A 17,499-nucleotide genomic window follows, 5' to 3' on the forward strand; every position below is an offset into this window, starting at 1 on the left:
CCCACTTTCTTTCGTCAGTGGTTACGGAAGCTGAGTGTGACGAAACTGGGGCTGAACCTACACAGGCTGGTGCGGGGACGGCACTGCAGCCAGAGGAGGTGGTCGGGGCGGAACAGGTGCCCAGCAGTGGCTGCCAAGTACTGCTCGCACTTCCCCACGGTGCAGATCAAGGTGAGCGAAGCTGTGAGCTGTCCCCTCCTTGGATATCCCCCAACCAGACACCCAAGCCACGATGGGGTGGCTCTGAGCAGGATCCTGCTGTACTTCCTGAAAAAACATTGGGGATTATGATAAGCAACTTCAAGCTGAACACAAAGATCATTTCAGATTCCCTGTATCACATTTGAAGTTGGAGAAACATTCAATTAACTTTGAATTCAGCCTGTGTAATCGTATAATGACGCTGACTCATTACGTTAGTTCAACTGACCTAAAAATGTCATGTCGCTGATTTTCGTTTGTACTTGGCATCTGATGCCTCTTGTGTCAGTGTCCAACAATAGTCGGCCAGCACTGATGGATTTCAGTTGCCCTGATCCCGCTTTTCCACAGGCGCAATGTCTTGATGAAACCTTTCACCGTGTTCGTCACTGACGGCACCAAGATTAGCAGGGAAGACGTCCAAGTGCAAATGCAGAGAATGGATTTTCAACGACATGTTGCACTTTACGGTTTTGTCTGCTTGAAGCAGACTTAAAATAGGACAGGAAATCACAAATATCAGTTTTATCTAAAAAACAGTGTGATAGGAAAATTTTCAGGTGATTTTCGTGATCAGCAGCTCAAAATCCATAAAATACACCCAAACAAAGTTCAAGAAGTGAAATCTTTGATATCCAGTATTATCAGTTTATTGCCAAGTAACATCAAAACTCTTTCTGCAGCTGAACAGGAACATAATGAAAATCTATAATAAAGCTAATTGAATTAAAATAAATGAAGCAATAAACCGATAAGATCGATTTCCCAGGGCAACAACAGAGGATGTCAGTTCAGGATGAGTTTGGTCCCATCCTGGTAATGGAGGAGGCGGAGGATGGACATTGGTCGGGGGGGGGGGGGGTGGGTGAGGGGAAGGGCTGGGTCCTTGGAGGGAGGTGTGGCTGGGACCCCTCTTGGTCATGTGCTGGTCCTTTGGTTTCAGGGCGAGCTCCGCCACCTGTACCTACAGCCGGATGAACTGGACCACTATATCGGGCAGCTGGAGCAGGTGAAACGCCGGTACTTGGGTCGGCTGCAATGGCTCCTGTCAGGTATGGACTCCACTGTTCAGGCAGTGTCCCTGCAGAGAGAGGCAGGAGGAGATCTCAATGGGTTGGAACTGCAATAAGGTTGGAGTGGGCCAGGCTGGGGGTCGTGAATAGGATACCCAGGTGGAAATGGCGGAAAGCTTCATGTTCATCTCACTCACAACCTGCCCAGGTCCAACCATTTCAACATGAGGGTCAAAAATGCCCACCATTGTCTCGACTCTGCAGGGGCTCCCTGGACATTCATTGCGTCCCTGTTGATGCATCACTGCCCTGTGTACACAGCTCAGGCCATCACACACACCCCCACCCCTCCATCAACCCTCTTAACACATACACACACTCTGGCAAAGCAAACCTTTCCCATCCTCGTCACACTCTCCCATCGAGCAGAAGGGGCCCATGTATAAAAACACAAACCCCCAGATTCAAGGAGTTTCTTTCTTGCTGTTGTCAGAATCTTGATCGAACCTCTCATTAGGGCGCCAGACATTACAGCACCGGCCCCACAGTACAGACAGTTCAGCACCGGAACAGGCCCTTCGGTCATTGTGTCTGTGCTGACCATATTGTCCAATCGAACTAACACTCTTCCGCTTGCAGCTGAGAGATCTTTCTCCATCCCTTTCATGTTCCTGTGATTTGTGAAGGTCTATTTCTCCATCTCAAACCCGACCTCATTGTGTGCTTTTTAATTTTTAGGAATAATTTAGACATACAGCACTGTAACAGGCCTTTCAGCCCATGTGTCCTTGATGCTCATTTACACCCTATTAACCTACAACTCGCTCCAGTATGTTTTAAAAAGTGGGAGGAAACCAGAGCACCCAGAGTAAAGACACCTTACAGACAGCATGGATTCGAATCCAGGTTGCTAATTCTGTAACAGCATTTTCCTAACCGTGCCTTGCACTGTTTTCACTGAACTTTGATCTGCACTCTTGTTTTCTCTTTGTACCTGCGCATGGGTTAACTTGCCTGGATAGCACGCAGAACAAAGCTTTCACTGACTCTTGGTGGATGGGTCAATGAAGAATGCAATGCGATTTGAGTAGGAGCATGGCACAGGGTGAATGAGAGGAGCCGAGGTGGTCCTGGAGGAGTTGAGACAGGCAGGAACATCGTTCTCTGAAGCCAGCCATTAGGGTGGCTGCCTCAAATGTGCCCTGGGCTTCATTGGAGTTTAGAGTTGAAGGCCCAGGCGACCAGAAGCCCAGGTCACCTGTCGTAGACTGACCAGGTGATTGGAGAAACCCAAGGACCAGGCGTTGGAATCTTGAGCAGACTTTGAGGAGTGGGAGAGACTCTGTGGACTAAGCAGTATTCACAGAGAGAAATAGGCACTGGTTTGGACCCTCCAGCTCTGTGGGAGACTTGTTAGGGACGTTTTCAGGAAAGGCAAGGTTTTGGGCCCAGAGGTGAGGGACAGAGAGGGCCCAGCAAGGACACTGAGAGGCTAGGGGAAGAAATGAGAGACATTTGGGCAGGGTGAGTTACACATACACTGAAATCCTTCCAGACAGGAACTTGTTAAAAACAACCACCAATTAAATACTTAATGGAATGAAAAAGACAATATCGAGTCAGAAGAGAACACAGATGTTCATTCACAGTTGTCCATCTGAGGGTGGTACAGGTTGGAACGTGGCCAGGGTACAAGGGGCCTGGGGAGGTTCAGCTGTGAACCACTGATCCCATGACCTCTACCCCCCACCCCCACACACCAAAATACTGAAATGTTCATTGTCACGTGTGGCAAGACACAGTGAGAAACCTCGTTTTGCGTGCTACTCAATCAAGTCGACTCGTACATCACGTGCGAGAGGCAGCACGTTTTACAAATGAGAGGACAGTTCAGGGGTCTGATACCAGCAGGGAGAGCACTGTCCTTGAGACTGGTCAGTGTTCAGACTCCTATATCTCTGACCAGTGGGGGGAGGGGGGAGGGAGTGACTGGGGCGAGATGGTCCTTTCTGATGTTGGCTGCTCTCCCAGGGCAGCAGGAAGTGGAGATGGAGGGGAGGGGATTTGCCCGGTGGTCTGAGCTGAACATTTGGGGTAGGGGAAGTGTGTGAGTCCTGCCCCCCAACCACCACCAATGCCCCTTCCAACCAAGCACACCCCCCCCCCCAACCCGATAAGGGAAGCAGAGATGGAGTCAATGGAGGTTTCATCATGACCCCAGCTGACCCCTCCCCTCATGCCCCTCTCCCCTGGACACGGAAGCGATATGATTGACAGGGAGTGGTCCAAGCAAAGGGACCTGATTCATTGAGGCTGGTGGAGCCTGGCTGGGCTCAGTGTCCGTACAGTGCCAACAGGTTACGCCATTATGTGCTGGGCAGGGAGCAGGCGCTGGTTTGGGACCATCCTGGAGCAGAGAGTCTGCATCCTGCTGGACACATCGGGCTCAACCGAACCATTCCTGGACCTTGTGAAGAAGGAGCTGAATACCCTCATCTGGGATCAACTCCGAGGAAAAGGCTGCAGGTGAGGTGGTGGGGGGGGGGGAAGGGAAGGAGAGAGGGGAGGGGGCAGAAGGGAGTGGGGAGGTGGAGGGAAGAAAAGGGTGGGAGAAAAGAGGGAGGGGATGGGTGAGGGGAAGGGGAATGGGGTTGGAAGGGGGAGTGGGGAAGAGATCTGGGGAGGGAGATGACAGGCGTAGATAGGGTGAATGGGGTGGAGAGATATCCATTGGAGCGGTCATCCTGTTCAGTGCAGACCCATGGGCTGAAGCCCCCCCCTGTCTCCTTTCCTCCTGCTCCCCCTTCCCTCTCCTATCAAAGAGCTGCCCTCAGCATCAGCTTTTTCCTCCTCCCCTCCCACCTGTGACCCCCTACCTGTTGGCCTGTCCTCCTCCCCTGTCCCTCACTCTCTCCCCCCCCTCCCACTCCTGTCAAGAGCTGGAGTCGGCCACTTGGCCCATCGAGGCCGCCCACCATTCGAGGCCGCCCACCATTCAAGGCCGCCCACCATTCGAGCCGATGTTTCCATGACCCTCAATTCCCCAATTGCAAAACTCGATTGAACTGTGTCATGCAGCGAGGCAGAGAATCCCACAGATTCACTCCCCCCAGGAGAAGTAGTTCCTCCTAGTCTCCGCCCAACTTCCCCCCACTCCCCACACCCGAGGTTCGAAGCTGTGACACCCTGTTCTAGTGACATGCAGATAGGAGGGGATTATCTGACCTGAGGGTTGACAAGGTGGAGAAAACCAAGGGCAGGCAGTGTTGGGGATGGGTGGGAGTGTGTTGGCACAGAGGGCAGGAGGGTATGGGTGGCAGGGGGGATGATGAAGGTGTGAGGGGGTTGGGGGAAAGAGGTGGAGGGTGAGTTAGGTGGGGGTGGGGTTGGAGGAGGGTGTGTGGGGAGGATGGGGGTGGGGTGAAGGGTTGAAGAAGGTGAGGGGGTTGGGGAGAGGTTGAGGGGAGGGTCAGGAGTGGGGGAGGATGAGGGGAGATGGGGGTAGGGGAGTGGGTATAGGGGAGAATGAGGAGCTTAGGGGAAGGTCAGGGGCAAGAAGGGTGAGTGGGTGGGGAAAACACAAGGGAGGTCAGACAGCCTGCATGGGGAGGAGACTTTCCCCACTGACTGGATGGTGGGCTTGGTCCTAGCTTCAACCTGCTACTGTTTGCGGAGGGCGTGCTGTGCTGGAAGTCGGGCCTGGTGGAAGCCACGGATACCACGTGTCAACACGCCATTCACTGGGTGTCAGGGGCCGTGGCCCACGGAGGCACCTGCACCCTGGAGGCTCTACAGGTCAGTCCCTTCATCGCCCCTCATCATAGGGTGAGCCCTGGGTGGGCAGGGGGCCTGGGCACCACTCCCTCACCATTCGACTGCAGCTTGGCCCTCCGTTCTACTCGTGCAAGTCAGCATGGCGTAGGTAGACGGGATTGATATGGAGTCCACGAGGTGAGGGTGTGTGTCCGGAGTCTGTAGCGTGGGGAGATGCAGTGAGAATGGACGGAGGGTTAGGACATTGACCAGAGCAGCAGGAGCTGGGGAGATCAAAGGTCACTGACTCCAGGGCAGGGACTGAGACCCTAATCCTCTGGGATCTGCCCCACCCCCACCCTCTGGGATATGCCCCTTTCCCTCTTCCACCATCCCTTCTCGCCAGGATATGCCCCAAACCCCCCAGCACTGACTCCAGGGGAGTAGGCACAAGACCGATTGTGACCCCCTCTCCTGGGAATCTCCCCCCCCCCAACTTCCCAGGGGTAACTCCCCCACTGTTGATGCCCTTGTGAGGCAGCCCCAGGTGCTTCGCTGGGCAGAGAATCCGCCCGATTTGGGAGAGGAGGCTGGTTCTCAGCAGGTGGAGGAGGGGAGAGGTTGGTCAAAACACTGGGGACCCGAGACGAGGGCAGAGATTTCAGCAGATAAGGAGAGTGCAGGACGGAACGGGATTGAAGCCCACACAGGCCGACAGAGCGGAGGGGAAGGGATCTGGTACATCTGACTTCACCTGTCGGGACAAGGAATGTAGAAGTTGGCAAGGCACGGGTTTCTGTTGTGAGGGTAGAGGTTTATGGGGGGGGGGGGGAGCACCTTCACCACCCAGAGGGCGACGGGCGTGAGGAACGAGCTCCCAAAGGTAGTGGTTGAGGGGGGAGAATGACAACATTTAAAGAGATTGCGATGTTCCCAGGTGCAGCAAGGGGTGGGAGGGAAACAGGAAATGTTGAGCAGGCAGCATCTGTGGAGAGAGATGGTCGGTCAGGGTTTGAATCAGGGCCTTGCATGGAGTAATGTGGCTTCTCTCCATGGACACTGCTTGACTGGCGAGTCTCCTGCAGCTCAGGGGATCTGGGCCAAATGCAGGCGGGTGGGACCAGCTCAGATAGGTGCCATGGCCAGCATGGAGGGATGGGTGAAGGGCCTGTTTCCAGGCTGTAGATGGCTGAGCCCTCCCCATTCAGTCTCTGTGGAGAGGTCTGACTGTTCTGCTCCTTGTCACTGCCAGGAGGCTTTCCGGCATGCAGAGGTGCAGGGGATCTACCTCCTGACGGATGGCAAGCCGGATTCCAGCTGTCGGCTGGTCCTGAGCGAGACCCAGCGCATGGGCCAGGCACGAGGTGTGAAGGTCCACACCGTCTCCTTCACTGGCCCCCACAGGTGAGCCCCTGTTCTCTCCCCTCTCTCGCTGGCTCTGGGCCTGGGGTCTGGCTGCCTCATCCCTGCCCCTCTCACTCTGGGTCTGGCCCCCTCACCTACCTGTAGGTCTTACCCCTCCCCACCTCCGGATCTGGCACAATCCTGACCCCTTCCCCCTCTCGCTCTAGCCCCTCCCTTCCCCCTCTCGCTCCATCCTGACCCTCTCCTGTCCGCTGCATGTTTAAACCCCACCATCTACACAGTGATGATAGCCTGTGGTGTTTTGCCGGCAGCTCTGCCAACGAGTTCCTCAAGAAGCTGGCAGCACAGACCGGAGGCAGATTCCATCGTTGCCTCGGAGACCTTGATGGACAGAAGGAGGTGCAGAAAATGCTAACGGGAGGGTGTTCTGATGAAGATGTAGGTCAACTGACACTATATTATTTAGATGATTTCAATTCCAGTTCTAAGCGACTATTTCTATGCTCTGAATATTGCCAATAGTGTGAAACCAGGCCTCGTCCCCATCAAACGGGGTCTGTTTGTCCATGGAGTACGGAACGGAGTCATCGGTAACAGCAGCAAGATTTATTTATTCTGCAAATCAACAATTTTTTTGAAGGTTATTGTCAAGTGTGGTTAGAAACACCAAATTTCACTTGTTCATGACAGTAGATCCTGATTCTGAAAGTTTGCTTTGCTAGCAGTACAGATGGTCAGACCATAACTAACACGACCATAAATACACCGAGTGCCGAGCGGGGTAGAGAGATCAGTCAGAGCAGAGCAAAGGAACCATGTTACGCTTTTGGGCTTAAACACTTCACTGAAGAGAGTGCGGCCAGGTTGGGATGAGTCCCAGTGCGAGGCAGCGGGAAGTGAAGCTAGAACCAACGCAGGTGGGTGTGTGTGTGTGGTGGGTGGGGGGTTTGTGTGGTGGTCACAGAATCTCTACCGATCACGTCAAAACTGAACACCTGACCAAAACGACAGCAAGGTCCCCCGGTAAGAGCTGGCCCATTTTTCAAGCAGGGTGATTGTAACCAGGTGTGTGTGTGTGAAACCAGGGGCTGAGCCAGGAGTTACCAAGAGAGGGATGGCTGCTTGTTCCACTTCCGAACATTGCCTTTAAGCTAGCCTGGAACAGATGGTTCTGTCAATGGTATTGAATGGTACAGTGCAGAAACAGGCTCTTCGGCCCACTTGTCTGGGGTGGACATGATTCCCAATTCAAATGGCACCCAATCCATCCCCTCTACATTCATGTGTATGACCAAAAGCCTCTAAATACTCCTGTTGTATCCATCACCACTCTCTGGCAGCCTCTTCCAAGCAACACTTCCCCACTCTCAATGGAAAACATTTGCCTAGCACATCTCCCCGTGGGGCAGCACGGAGGGTGGGGCAGTTTAGTGCATTGCCTTTTCAGCACCAGGCGAACCAGACTGAAGTATGAATCCTGCGGTGTCTATAAGCAGTTTGTTTGCATGGGTTTCCCCGGGGGCTCCGGTTTCCTCCCACTGTTCGTAACTTACCGAGGGGTGCAGACTCATGGGCCAAAATGGCTGGTTACTGTGCTGTATGTCTAAATTTAAACTCCCCCCTCCACCCCCCCTCCCCACCTCACCTTAAACACCTGGTCTTCTACAATGTGTCTTATTAACCCTGGGGAACAGATTCGGACTGCCCACCCTCTCATGATTTTATAAACCTCTGTCACGTCTCCCTCGGCCTCCGACACTCCAGACGAAACAACCCTAGGTTGTCCAACCTCTCCCCATGACTCATTCTGAAACCTCTTCTGTACCCTCTCCAAAGCTTGTTATGGGGTGATCAGAAATGCACACAGTATTCCAGGTGTGGTCTGACCCAAGTTTTATTCGGCTGCAATAGGACTTCCTTAACCTGATACTCAATGCCCTGCCCACATGCTCCCCCACCATCTGTCACCTCCCAGGAGCCATGGACATGGACTCCCAGATCCCTGGGCACATCATGTGACCAGTTTCCTCTACATTATATTGTGCACATTATCAGTGATTTAGAAAGGGAGGGTCCAGTATGTTGGATGTACATTGGACCCAGAAACCTGGGTTCAATGCTGACCTCAGGTGCTGTCTGCCCTGTGACTATATGGGCTTCTCTGGTTCATTGCCAATGTGTTGGTGGGAAGTGAAATGTGGGAACATGTGAAAATGGGAACTTGATGACTAGCAGGGACTTGCTGGGCCAAAGGGACTATGACCAAAATATCCCATTCCCCAATGTTCCAATTTCCTGTCAAATTACATATAGGACATCACATACAACCCTGAGATTCTTTTTCCTGTGGCCCAGGCAGAATTTCTACTGATTGGTAAATATAAAGTGTTTACATCTAAACTGTCCCAATCGTCAGACCCTTTGGCCCCTCAGGTCTGTGCTGACTTTGGTGCCCAGTCCCATAGCCCATCCCCAAACATCATGGTGTTCCTGTGTTTTCTACCTACAGTTCCCCAAACTTCCCGACTTTGAGGGTGATGATTTAAAGAAACTTTCTGAAGAAATAAATAAAGCTCGGCAGTTCCTCGCTGAAGCCAAGTCCTTCCGGTGAGTCCCAAGCTGGGATTTCAGTTTTCCAGCTCTAGTTATCTGCCCCTTGTGTTGAAACGGCTTCAACAGACGATGTCTGCCTCACCTGTCGCCACTTTGCCCTTTGGAATGGGGCACGTTTACTACGTCCTGCATCAGGAAGCTAAAACCCTATTGGTGCTTAGTACCAAACCCATGAAACTGTATCAATGGGTTAGACCAATTAGCAGAAACCCTGTTGGTGGATTAAACCAATAAGCAGAAACTCTATTGGTGGGTGAGACCAATTAGCAGAAACTCTATTGGTGGATCTCATACTGGGAGCCCGACCGATGGTTTGGCAGCCTATTACCAGAATTCTGGGGTTGCGTTAAATAGCATTAAAAATCAATGCTGGTCTTTTGAGCAGGAGCTGGTTATCTGGTAAACTTTGATTAGCATACAAATTGAGCAGAAGGCCATTCGGCCCCTTGAGCCTGTTCCACCCTTCACAAGACCATGGCTGATTGGTAGCTTTGCTCTAATGCGGGGGAATATTATTGGTGGGCCTCTCCCACAATTTATGAGCAGGAGCCATCTGGCCCTTCATTAAAGGCCGCGACTGATCTAAACCGTTTTCCTCCACCGCACCCTCAGCTTCCGTTCCACCCAATGTACCCAGTGCTGGTCAGTGGGATTGGTGTGGGTGAATATTTGGATTTAGCATGGATGGATGGGTGAAGGACCTGTGGACATGGCTGACTGAGCAAAAAATGCGGATGCTAGAATTCTGGAATAAAAGCAGAAAATGCTGGAAATGTTCAGCGGGTTAGGAAGGGGCTGTGGAGAGAGAGTGTTTTAGATTTCCATTATGATGAACTGTCGCCAGCCCAAAACATTCCCGCCAATTCCCTCCCTGCTGCTGTCGGGCTGAGTGTCTCCAGCACCATATTCCCTGTTGTCTGCTTCACGATTCCACATCATTTTATTGTCATAATAAAACAGAAAATGTGACATTTCATGAAATATCCTTTAGTCTGCTGTAAGGCAGGCAAAGATTCGGCATCGGGAGAAATCGCCTGGCACCCCTTACAGTCAAAGAAAAAGAAACCCCACGGTCACTGAGTGTCCGTGGATTCACCTCCAGCACTTCCACGGCCCACAGACTTCAGTCCAAACCATCGGCAACCCAAGCTCCAGATCCAAACTCAGGAAGCCCTCAGCCCCATCTCGCGTCCCGGTTCCGACACCTGGTACCCCCTTCAGTCAGTCTCCAGCAATTCACAGCCTGGTGCAAATCCTGAGTCACCTCAAGTCACCAACAGCCTGTGGGTTCTTCACCCTCAGAGCCCCTCACTGGTCCGCCGCCACGGTCACCGTCCTGTGGGTTGTCTCCATCCCACAGACCAAGCAAGGTTTAAGATGAGAGGGAAAAGATTTCATCGGGGCAACTTTACCACATAGAGGGCAGTGGGTGTGTGGAACGAGCTGCTGGAGGAAGTGATCGAGGCGGGGGCAATTAGAATGTTTAAGAGATTTGGATAGGTGCATGGATTGGGAGGGTTGAGAGGGATATGGCCTGGGACTAGCTCAGATATATAGACAAGAAAGACAGTGGATTCAGGGAAACTGGATTCCTCCAGGATTCTATGTGTAGCTCAGGTAGACAACCTGGCCAGCACGGACAAGTTGGGACGAGGGTCCTGTTGGCATGCATTTAAACCCCTGGACTCTAAAATGTCTAACCTAATGATTCACCCGGACGTCAATCTTAGATTGTCCTTTTTTTCATTATCAACAGAGTTTTACTCTCAGAAAAACAAATGAGTTCCAAAAGCCTCTGAAGCTTCCAGCTCCTTGCCAGCAGGTGACAGCGACGTGCAGCCTTCGACACCAGTGCCGTGGCAATACCCCCATCGAAGGAAACCATTTTTTAATCAATAGAACAGCAGATGCTGGAAAGCTGAAATAAAATCAGAAAATGCTGGAAGCACACAGCAGGTCAAGCAGCATCTATGGAGAGACCGGGATAGTGAGAAAACCAGCCAGTTTCTGCAGAACTCACTGATTCAGATTTTGGTTTTACTGTCAAATTTTCCTGCGGGCAAGGCAGAATTACCACTTATTGGTAGTGCAAAAAAAACACAACTACACGTAAAGAAATGTAAATAATGTGTGATACAGAGAGGAAAAATAAATCCTTAAACCAGTCCCTGATTGAGTTTGTTCTTGAGGAGTCTGATGGTGGAGGGGGAGCAGCTGTTCCTGAACCTGGTGGGTGTGAGTCTTGAGGCACCGAGACCTCTTTCCTGATGGTAGCAGCGAGAACAGAGCATGTGCTGGGTGATGTGGATCCTTGATGATCGCTGCTGCTCTCCGACGGCAGCGTTCCCTATAGATGGTCTTGATGGTGGGGAGGGTTTTTACTCTGCATCAGGATTTTGAGGTATGAAATTCACTGTGGTTTAGTTTCATCCTTTGTGACTGCTCAAATTCTACCCTTTTCCCTTGAGAACCTCTTACCTCACAGCATCTCAAACCCTCTCCAAGCAGCAATGCTAAGAACCGCTGGCATTTGCAACAAACCGGCGCAGTTTCTCCAGTGTTTTTGTTACTAACGTGTTCTTTAATTATTTAATAAATTAACCTGTAACTTCCACATATATTAAAAGCAAGATGCACAAAGAGTATTTTGTATATAGAACGTGTGTTTCCTTCGACAACAATCGTTGGCATCTTCCTGCACACACACGTGCCGTGGAGATGCATCGACCGGCCAAGTGAGAAAAGGCAAAGACTCAACCCTCTGATCTGATGGGAGGCTCCACGTGGGTCTGGCAGTCAGAGGGCAGGCGAGTGAAATATGACAGTCTGCAGACGCTGTGATTGTAATACATGTAAAAACACAGAGATGCTAGAGGAACTTGGCCACTCTCACAGTGTCCATTGGAGCTAAAGATACATTAACAAAATTTCGGGCCTGAACCCTTCTTGAGGGTGTGAGTAAATAGCAGGGAGAAGGCTGAATTAAAAGGCTGGGGGAAAAGGAAAGAAAGGGTAGGGGCAGGAGCACAGACCAAGAGATAAAAGTTGTTGAAACGAGTGAAACATGAAAGTTTGCAGACATCAGTGTTTTTTTAGATAGCAATGTTGGAAAAATCTGTGAAAAATTTAACATAATTACTCATTCCACCCCATAAGTTCCTGTGCACTTTGGTCCCGGGGCTTTTATGTGGAGCGACGTGGCCCAAGTCATCAGCTGAATGTTGGGTTCACAAGGTGAGCTTTATGGTGTGGTTTAGACTCCAGGCTTCCCCCGAAAAGTAGTCGGGATCCTGCAGGATAAATCGCAAGGCAGGAATTGACTCAAAATTCCTGAACTTCCCTTTTTAGACTGGTTGAGTAGCAGCAAATTTTGTTGATGGTGCCGTTACACGGCCTGTCTAAAAACCAGACCTATCGTTGAAGTAAAAACAATGCTGTAGAAACTCAGGTCAAACAACTTTTATAGTAAAGATCGAAGACAAGATTGGATATGAATAGGAAGAAAGGTGAGAATTGGTGGGAGTAGGTTGGCTCTGTAAATGCGGAGCTGGAGGTAGGAGAGGGAAAAGAGAGCTTGAGTAAAGGAGACAGAAGGCACTTTCAGGTGGCCAAAATCCCCCCCCCCCCGATGTAAAGCTGCATATTATCCCCCTGTGGTGCGCTGTTGGTCGGAAGCAAACACACAAAACCAAACGACTGTACAACAGGCTTTATTCAACGTAAAACTCCACGAGCCAGGAATAAGATTGTGCTGCTGTAGGTTTTGAGAGTGACTTTAAAGGGCCGGCTCAGGCTTATATCCCAGAGGGTGATTGACACCCAACCAGGTGGGGCTTGGTCCATTCAGGTCGGCTGATTGACAGCTGGTCAGGTGTTGTCTTGTCCCTATGCTCTTCTGCAGGTACAGAGGTTGGCCCCTGCAGTAGGCCAGGCTTCAGGGCAGGGGTAGCTGGCGTGGGCTGTCAGTGCTGGGGTGGCAGGCATGGGCTGTCCCCATAGTGATCCCACTTCCCCGCTCTCTCCCCACAGCCCTGTATCAGTCCCCACACTGTGAGGCAGCCAGCGTACGCTGTCAGAGCTGGGGTGGCCAGCGCGGGACGTCCCCACACTGATCCCACTGCCTTGTGCTCTCCCCACAGCCCTGTATCAGTCCCCACACTAATCCCACTGCTCTGCCCACGCCGGCCACCCCACAGTGGGGGGACCGATACAGGTCTGTGGGGAGAGCAAGGGGCAGTGGAATCAGTGTGGGGACAGCCCAAGCTGGCGGGGACAGCCCAAGCTGGCCGCCCCAGCTCTGTCAGCCCAAAGGGACAGGAGCCGGAGTGTGCTCCAAGGCACCTCCCGTGCAGCTGTCCCTTTCAGCGCTGCCACCTGAATGACCATTCCAAAGGTCTGAATCCACTTCTGTAGGCGCAATCTTGGCAGAGAATGCACCTGAAGAAGCCTAGAGAAATAAGGGGACTAACGGAAACCTTTTTTCCTTCCTACTCCCAGCCTTTTAATTTAGGCACCTGTCTGCTTTTTACTTGTACCTTAAAGAAGGGCTCAGTCCCAAAAAACTTATCTTTACCTCCTACGCAAGATCAGCCAAGTCCTCTGGGATTTACTGTGTTTTTAGTAAAAATTAAAAAAATTTGATGAGTGGGAATACAAAAATTCCAAGTGTGGATCTCAGGGGTTGGGGCTGGGGGGAGGGGGGGCTCTTTGAAAAGATGGAATATGAGAAGGTGGAGGGTAGATTTTATCAGAATAATTGTGCCACTCACCTGGAAAAATTTAAATGTCACAAAACTTCTACCTTTAACTTGCTTTCCCTGTTGGGTGGAGGTTCTGGAAACTAAAGCAGTTCACAAAAAAATCATTGACCCCAGCATTTTACCTTCTCCATCTCCGGCTACTAGTTTCGGTCTATTGCTCCTCAATCTGCAGGGACCATTCCTGAATCTGCTGCATTGTAGAAGGTTCTAGAGAATTGGTGTCTCTGGCCCAGGAGCGTCTGGTTTATTCTCATGGGCGTTATCGTTTTGCTGTAGCAGAATTATGGACAACAAGGGCAAGATAAATACAAGATTAAAAAATAATCAGTGCCAAACACAGAAAAGTGAGGTTGTATCTGTTCAGAAATCTGACAACGGAGGGGAAGAAGCTATTTTTATACCATTGGGAGTTCATCTTCAGGCTGTATACCACCCCCCCCCCCCCCACCGATTTCACCCCTCTGTATCTGTCTCAGTCTCTAGCTTCCTCTGGATATGGGCCAATCGGAGGTAGGTGGGACTGGGTGGGACATTATGATTGGTGGGTGAGGGCAGGTTGGGCTGAAGGGCCTGTTTTCCTGTAGTGTGACTCTATGTTCAAGTTGATTTATATTCCAATTGTACAAGTACAACCCGACAATAAACATTCGCCAATCAGTGCAACTCCCACAAACCCAGAGAAAAACAATACGTGCACACAGTCCTCGTGTACAAATATTACAATAAATAAATTTTATTCAATACATAGTAGAGTCTCTGAGGGTTAGTGTGAGCTGTTCCTTTGGTCGTTCAATGTTCTCACTGCCCGTGGGAAGAAGCTGATCCTCACCCTGGTGGTGCAGGCTCTGATCCTCCTATATCTCTTCCCCGACGGGAGCAGCTGGAAGATGCTGTGTGTCATATCTAAAATAAACTGCTCAATGTACTGATCTAGAAATCCATCTCGAGACCTTGCGAGGAATCACCCTCTGCATTGTTAGTTCTAATTAGAATTTCTTGCTCCATGAAATGCCCCCCCTGTTTCTGCTCAAACTGCATGAGCTGGATTTATTATCATGAACAAGTCATGAAATTCGGTGTTTAGCGGCAGCGTCATAGAGCAAACATTCATATTATAACAATCTTTATGACATTACTAACAAAAATAATAGAGCACCAAGTTAAGGCCATGTCTTTGGTTCATCGATTATTCAGGAATCTGATGACAGAGGGGAAGGAACTGTCCTTGAGCCACTGGGTGCTCGTCTTTAGGCTACCGTACATTTTCCCTGATGGTAGCAGAGCGAAGAGGGCCAGGCCTGGGAGGTGGGGGATTTAAGGATAAAGGTTGCTTTATTTTCAGGGATTCTAGTAGGCACTATTTGATTCTTCTTCTCAAAGCGGGTATGGAAGATGTTCAGCTCATCATGTAGTGAACCATCTACAGTGTTCGCCCTCGCGTTGTAGGCTGTAATGACCTGCACTCCCTGCCATAGCTGGTGGGATCTGTCTCTGCCTCTAGCTTCCTCTGGAATTGGCACTTTGCTTCAGAGATGGCCTTCTGCAGGTCGTAGCTGGACTTGATCCACGGCCTTAAATACCCTTGATCACCTGCAGCAGGTTGTGAATGCTCTGATTCATCTTGGACTTCTGGTTGGGGAGGTGTTGATGAGGTTGGTAACACAGCGGGCAGCACCTACAACTCCTTGCTGCTGTTAACAAGATTATTGTTCTTCACCAGGAACTACGGGCATCAAATTTTTCTTTGCACTTTTAAATTTTTAAGTAAAATTTTCCATGTTTAACCCCCCCTTCTCCCAACCCCCAATCCCACCCCTAAACCTCAAAGAAAGAATAAAAAATGGAGATTTAACATCAGAAACACATCCAAGCAGCCCCACCCATGTCGTCCAAGTAGGGGCTCCACACTTCAGAGAAAAAAAGTTAATGATCAGTAAAGGACACATTATTTTTCCACAGTTCCAGATGCTGCCCTGCCAACCCCAATCAATCTAATCTTTCCACCGTCAACCTCCAAATCCCACTCAATGTCACCGAATAAAAACAACGTGGGGTCCAACTGGCCACTGAATCCTTCAAACTTCCTCCAAAAACCAAGGCGAATGTGAGAAGGAGCCTGTCCCTTAAAATCATCGAACAGTTCAAGCTGCATTAAAGTCATCTTCATTTTGAAAAGGACTCACTCGTGCAGGAGTTTTCCTCTTTCTGGAAGAAGCCAGAGTCTCCGCTGAATATTTATGTCTGTATATTTTAACAATAAACAGAGAAGAAATACAATGGTAAGAATAGGGAAGAAATGCAGAACTGTTCACCTTCACAAAACAAAGGGGTGGAATTGGAACTTTGGGGAGGGTCCCAGCTCATTTTCACCCCCCCCCGTCCCATCTCCTCCCCCTCCCCGTCCCATCTCCTCCCCCCCCCCGTCCCATCTCCTCCCCCCCCCGTCCCATCTCCTCCCCCCCCCGTCCCATCTCCTCCCCCCCCCCGTCCCATCTCCTCCTCCCCCCGTCCCATCTCCTCTCCCCCCCCCCGTCCCATCTCCTCCCCCCCCCCGTCCCATCTCCTCCCCCCCCCCGTCCCATCTCCTCCCCCCATCCCTGTCCCATTCCCCCCCCCATCCCTGTCCCATTCCCCCCCCCCATCCCTGTCCCATTCCCCCCCCCGCCCCATCTCAAGATTTGACCTGTTGTATCCGGTTGGTTCGGTGATTTGTACTTTCTCCCTGTTTTGAATGATCAATAAAATGTTGAAAAGGACGAACCGCGAGGGAACTGAGGGGCTGGAGGCGCCGGGCCCGCGGCGTCTGTGTGCGGGGCCGGGGCGGGGCCGCCCGACAAAAGGACGCACCTGGCAGCGGTGGGATTCGAACCCACGCCATCGAAATGACTGGAGCCTAAATCCAGCGCCTTAGACCACTCGGCCACGCTACCGCGATGGTTGACACCGCGCTCGGCCGCTATTTCCCCGTGTCCGCGCAGCCGCAGTTTTCCTGTGTCCGCGCAGCCGCAATGCCGCTCATCTCGCCGCTTGGCGCCAGACCGCGGAAGCTGGAGGCCGAGGCCGAAGCGTCGGGTACCGGTAGGTCATTCGGCGGGGTGGGATGGGGGCAGAGAGGGGGGGGGGGGTTGTGAGGAGGAGGCGGGTTGTGAGGAGGAGGCGGTGAGGGGGGAGGTCTGGAGGGGGCAGGGATGAGGGTGGCAGGTGTGGTGGGCAGAGGTGAGGTGACAGGTCAGGGGCCAGAGGTGAGGTGACAGGTCAGGGGCCAGAGGTGAGGTGACAGGTCAGGGGCCAGAGGTGAGGTGACAGGTCAGGGGCCAGAGGTGAGGTGACAGGTCAGGGGCCAGAGGTGAGGTGACAGGTCAGGGGCCAGAGGTGAGGTGACAGGTCAGGGGCCAGAGGTGAGGTGACAAGTCAGGGCGATAGGTGTGGGGGCAGGGGTGAGGGGGCTGACATGAGGCAGTGTGGGGGGCAGGTGTGGAGTGATGAAGAGGGAAGGATGAGGCGAGTGAGTGGGTGTTGGAGAGGGTATCGGTGTGGGAGAGGGGGGTGGGAGAGGGGGAGGGGGGCAGGTGCTGAGTGACCAAGAGGGAAGGATGAGGCGAGTGAGTGGGTGTTGGAGAGGGTATCAGGATGGGGGGGGTGGGGGGAGGAAGTAACCAGGAAAGTAAAGTGTATGTGTGGGAAGTGTACGCAGTTGGCCAGAGTGAATTGGGTGAGCCTGTGTTCGTGATATCGTGGCTTCCAGCAGCAGTGGGCCATCAGTTACACAGACCATTGAGGAATGGGACTGGGCT

General features: G+C 51.7%; 2 protein-coding genes, 1 long non-coding RNA gene and 1 other non-coding gene across 8 annotated transcripts in view; 2 read left to right on the forward strand and 2 right to left on the reverse strand.

Annotated features, from left to right (window-relative positions):
• vwa3a (von Willebrand factor A domain containing 3A) overlaps nt 1-11,109 on the forward strand; it is a 49,446-nt gene extending 38,337 nt beyond the window's left edge. For all 3 annotated transcript variants that reach the window (XM_069905627.1, XM_069905628.1, XM_069905629.1), the window contains 8 exons: nt 19-171; nt 1,145-1,253; nt 3,596-3,740; nt 4,865-5,009; nt 6,220-6,371; nt 6,644-6,770; nt 8,842-8,939; nt 10,702-11,109. In XM_069905627.1, coding sequence (XP_069761728.1) covers nt 19-171; nt 1,145-1,253; nt 3,596-3,740; nt 4,865-5,009; nt 6,220-6,371; nt 6,644-6,770; nt 8,842-8,939; nt 10,702-10,744 — 972 coding nt within the window. In that variant the 3' untranslated portion in view covers nt 10,745-11,109. The remainder of the gene's footprint in view (nt 1-18; nt 172-1,144; nt 1,254-3,595; nt 3,741-4,864; nt 5,010-6,219; nt 6,372-6,643; nt 6,771-8,841; nt 8,940-10,701) is intronic.
• Nucleotides 842-16,779, reverse strand: LOC138746937 (uncharacterized). Of its 2 annotated transcripts, XR_011347200.1 has the most exons (4): nt 16,389-16,778; nt 15,889-15,946; nt 13,828-13,975; nt 842-1,282 (listed from the first exon to the last, which is right to left on the reverse strand). It is a non-coding gene; the product is annotated as an uncharacterized lncRNA (long non-coding RNA). The 2 variants fall into 2 exon arrangements; XR_011347199.1 differs by lacking the exon at nt 842-1,282 and having other exon boundaries at nt 12,622-13,975; nt 16,389-16,779.
• On the reverse strand, nt 16,554-16,635 carry trnal-uag (transfer RNA leucine (anticodon UAG)). The gene has a single exon. It is a non-coding gene; the product is annotated as a tRNA-Leu (tRNA).
• The window catches only part of eef2k (eukaryotic elongation factor 2 kinase), a 64,741-nt gene continuing 63,943 nt past the window's right edge, over nt 16,702-17,499 (forward strand). Inside the window, exon 1 of one of the 2 annotated variants that reach the window (XM_069905631.1) lies at nt 16,702-16,783. The gene's annotated coding sequence lies outside the window, so the exon portion shown is untranslated. The remainder of the gene's footprint in view (nt 16,784-17,499) is intronic. The other variant, XM_069905634.1, reaches the window with a different exon arrangement.

This window comes from Narcine bancroftii, chromosome 12 (assembly GCF_036971445.1).
Source record: "Narcine bancroftii isolate sNarBan1 chromosome 12, sNarBan1.hap1, whole genome shotgun sequence".
NCBI lineage: Eukaryota > Metazoa > Chordata > Chondrichthyes > Torpediniformes > Narcinidae > Narcine > Narcine bancroftii.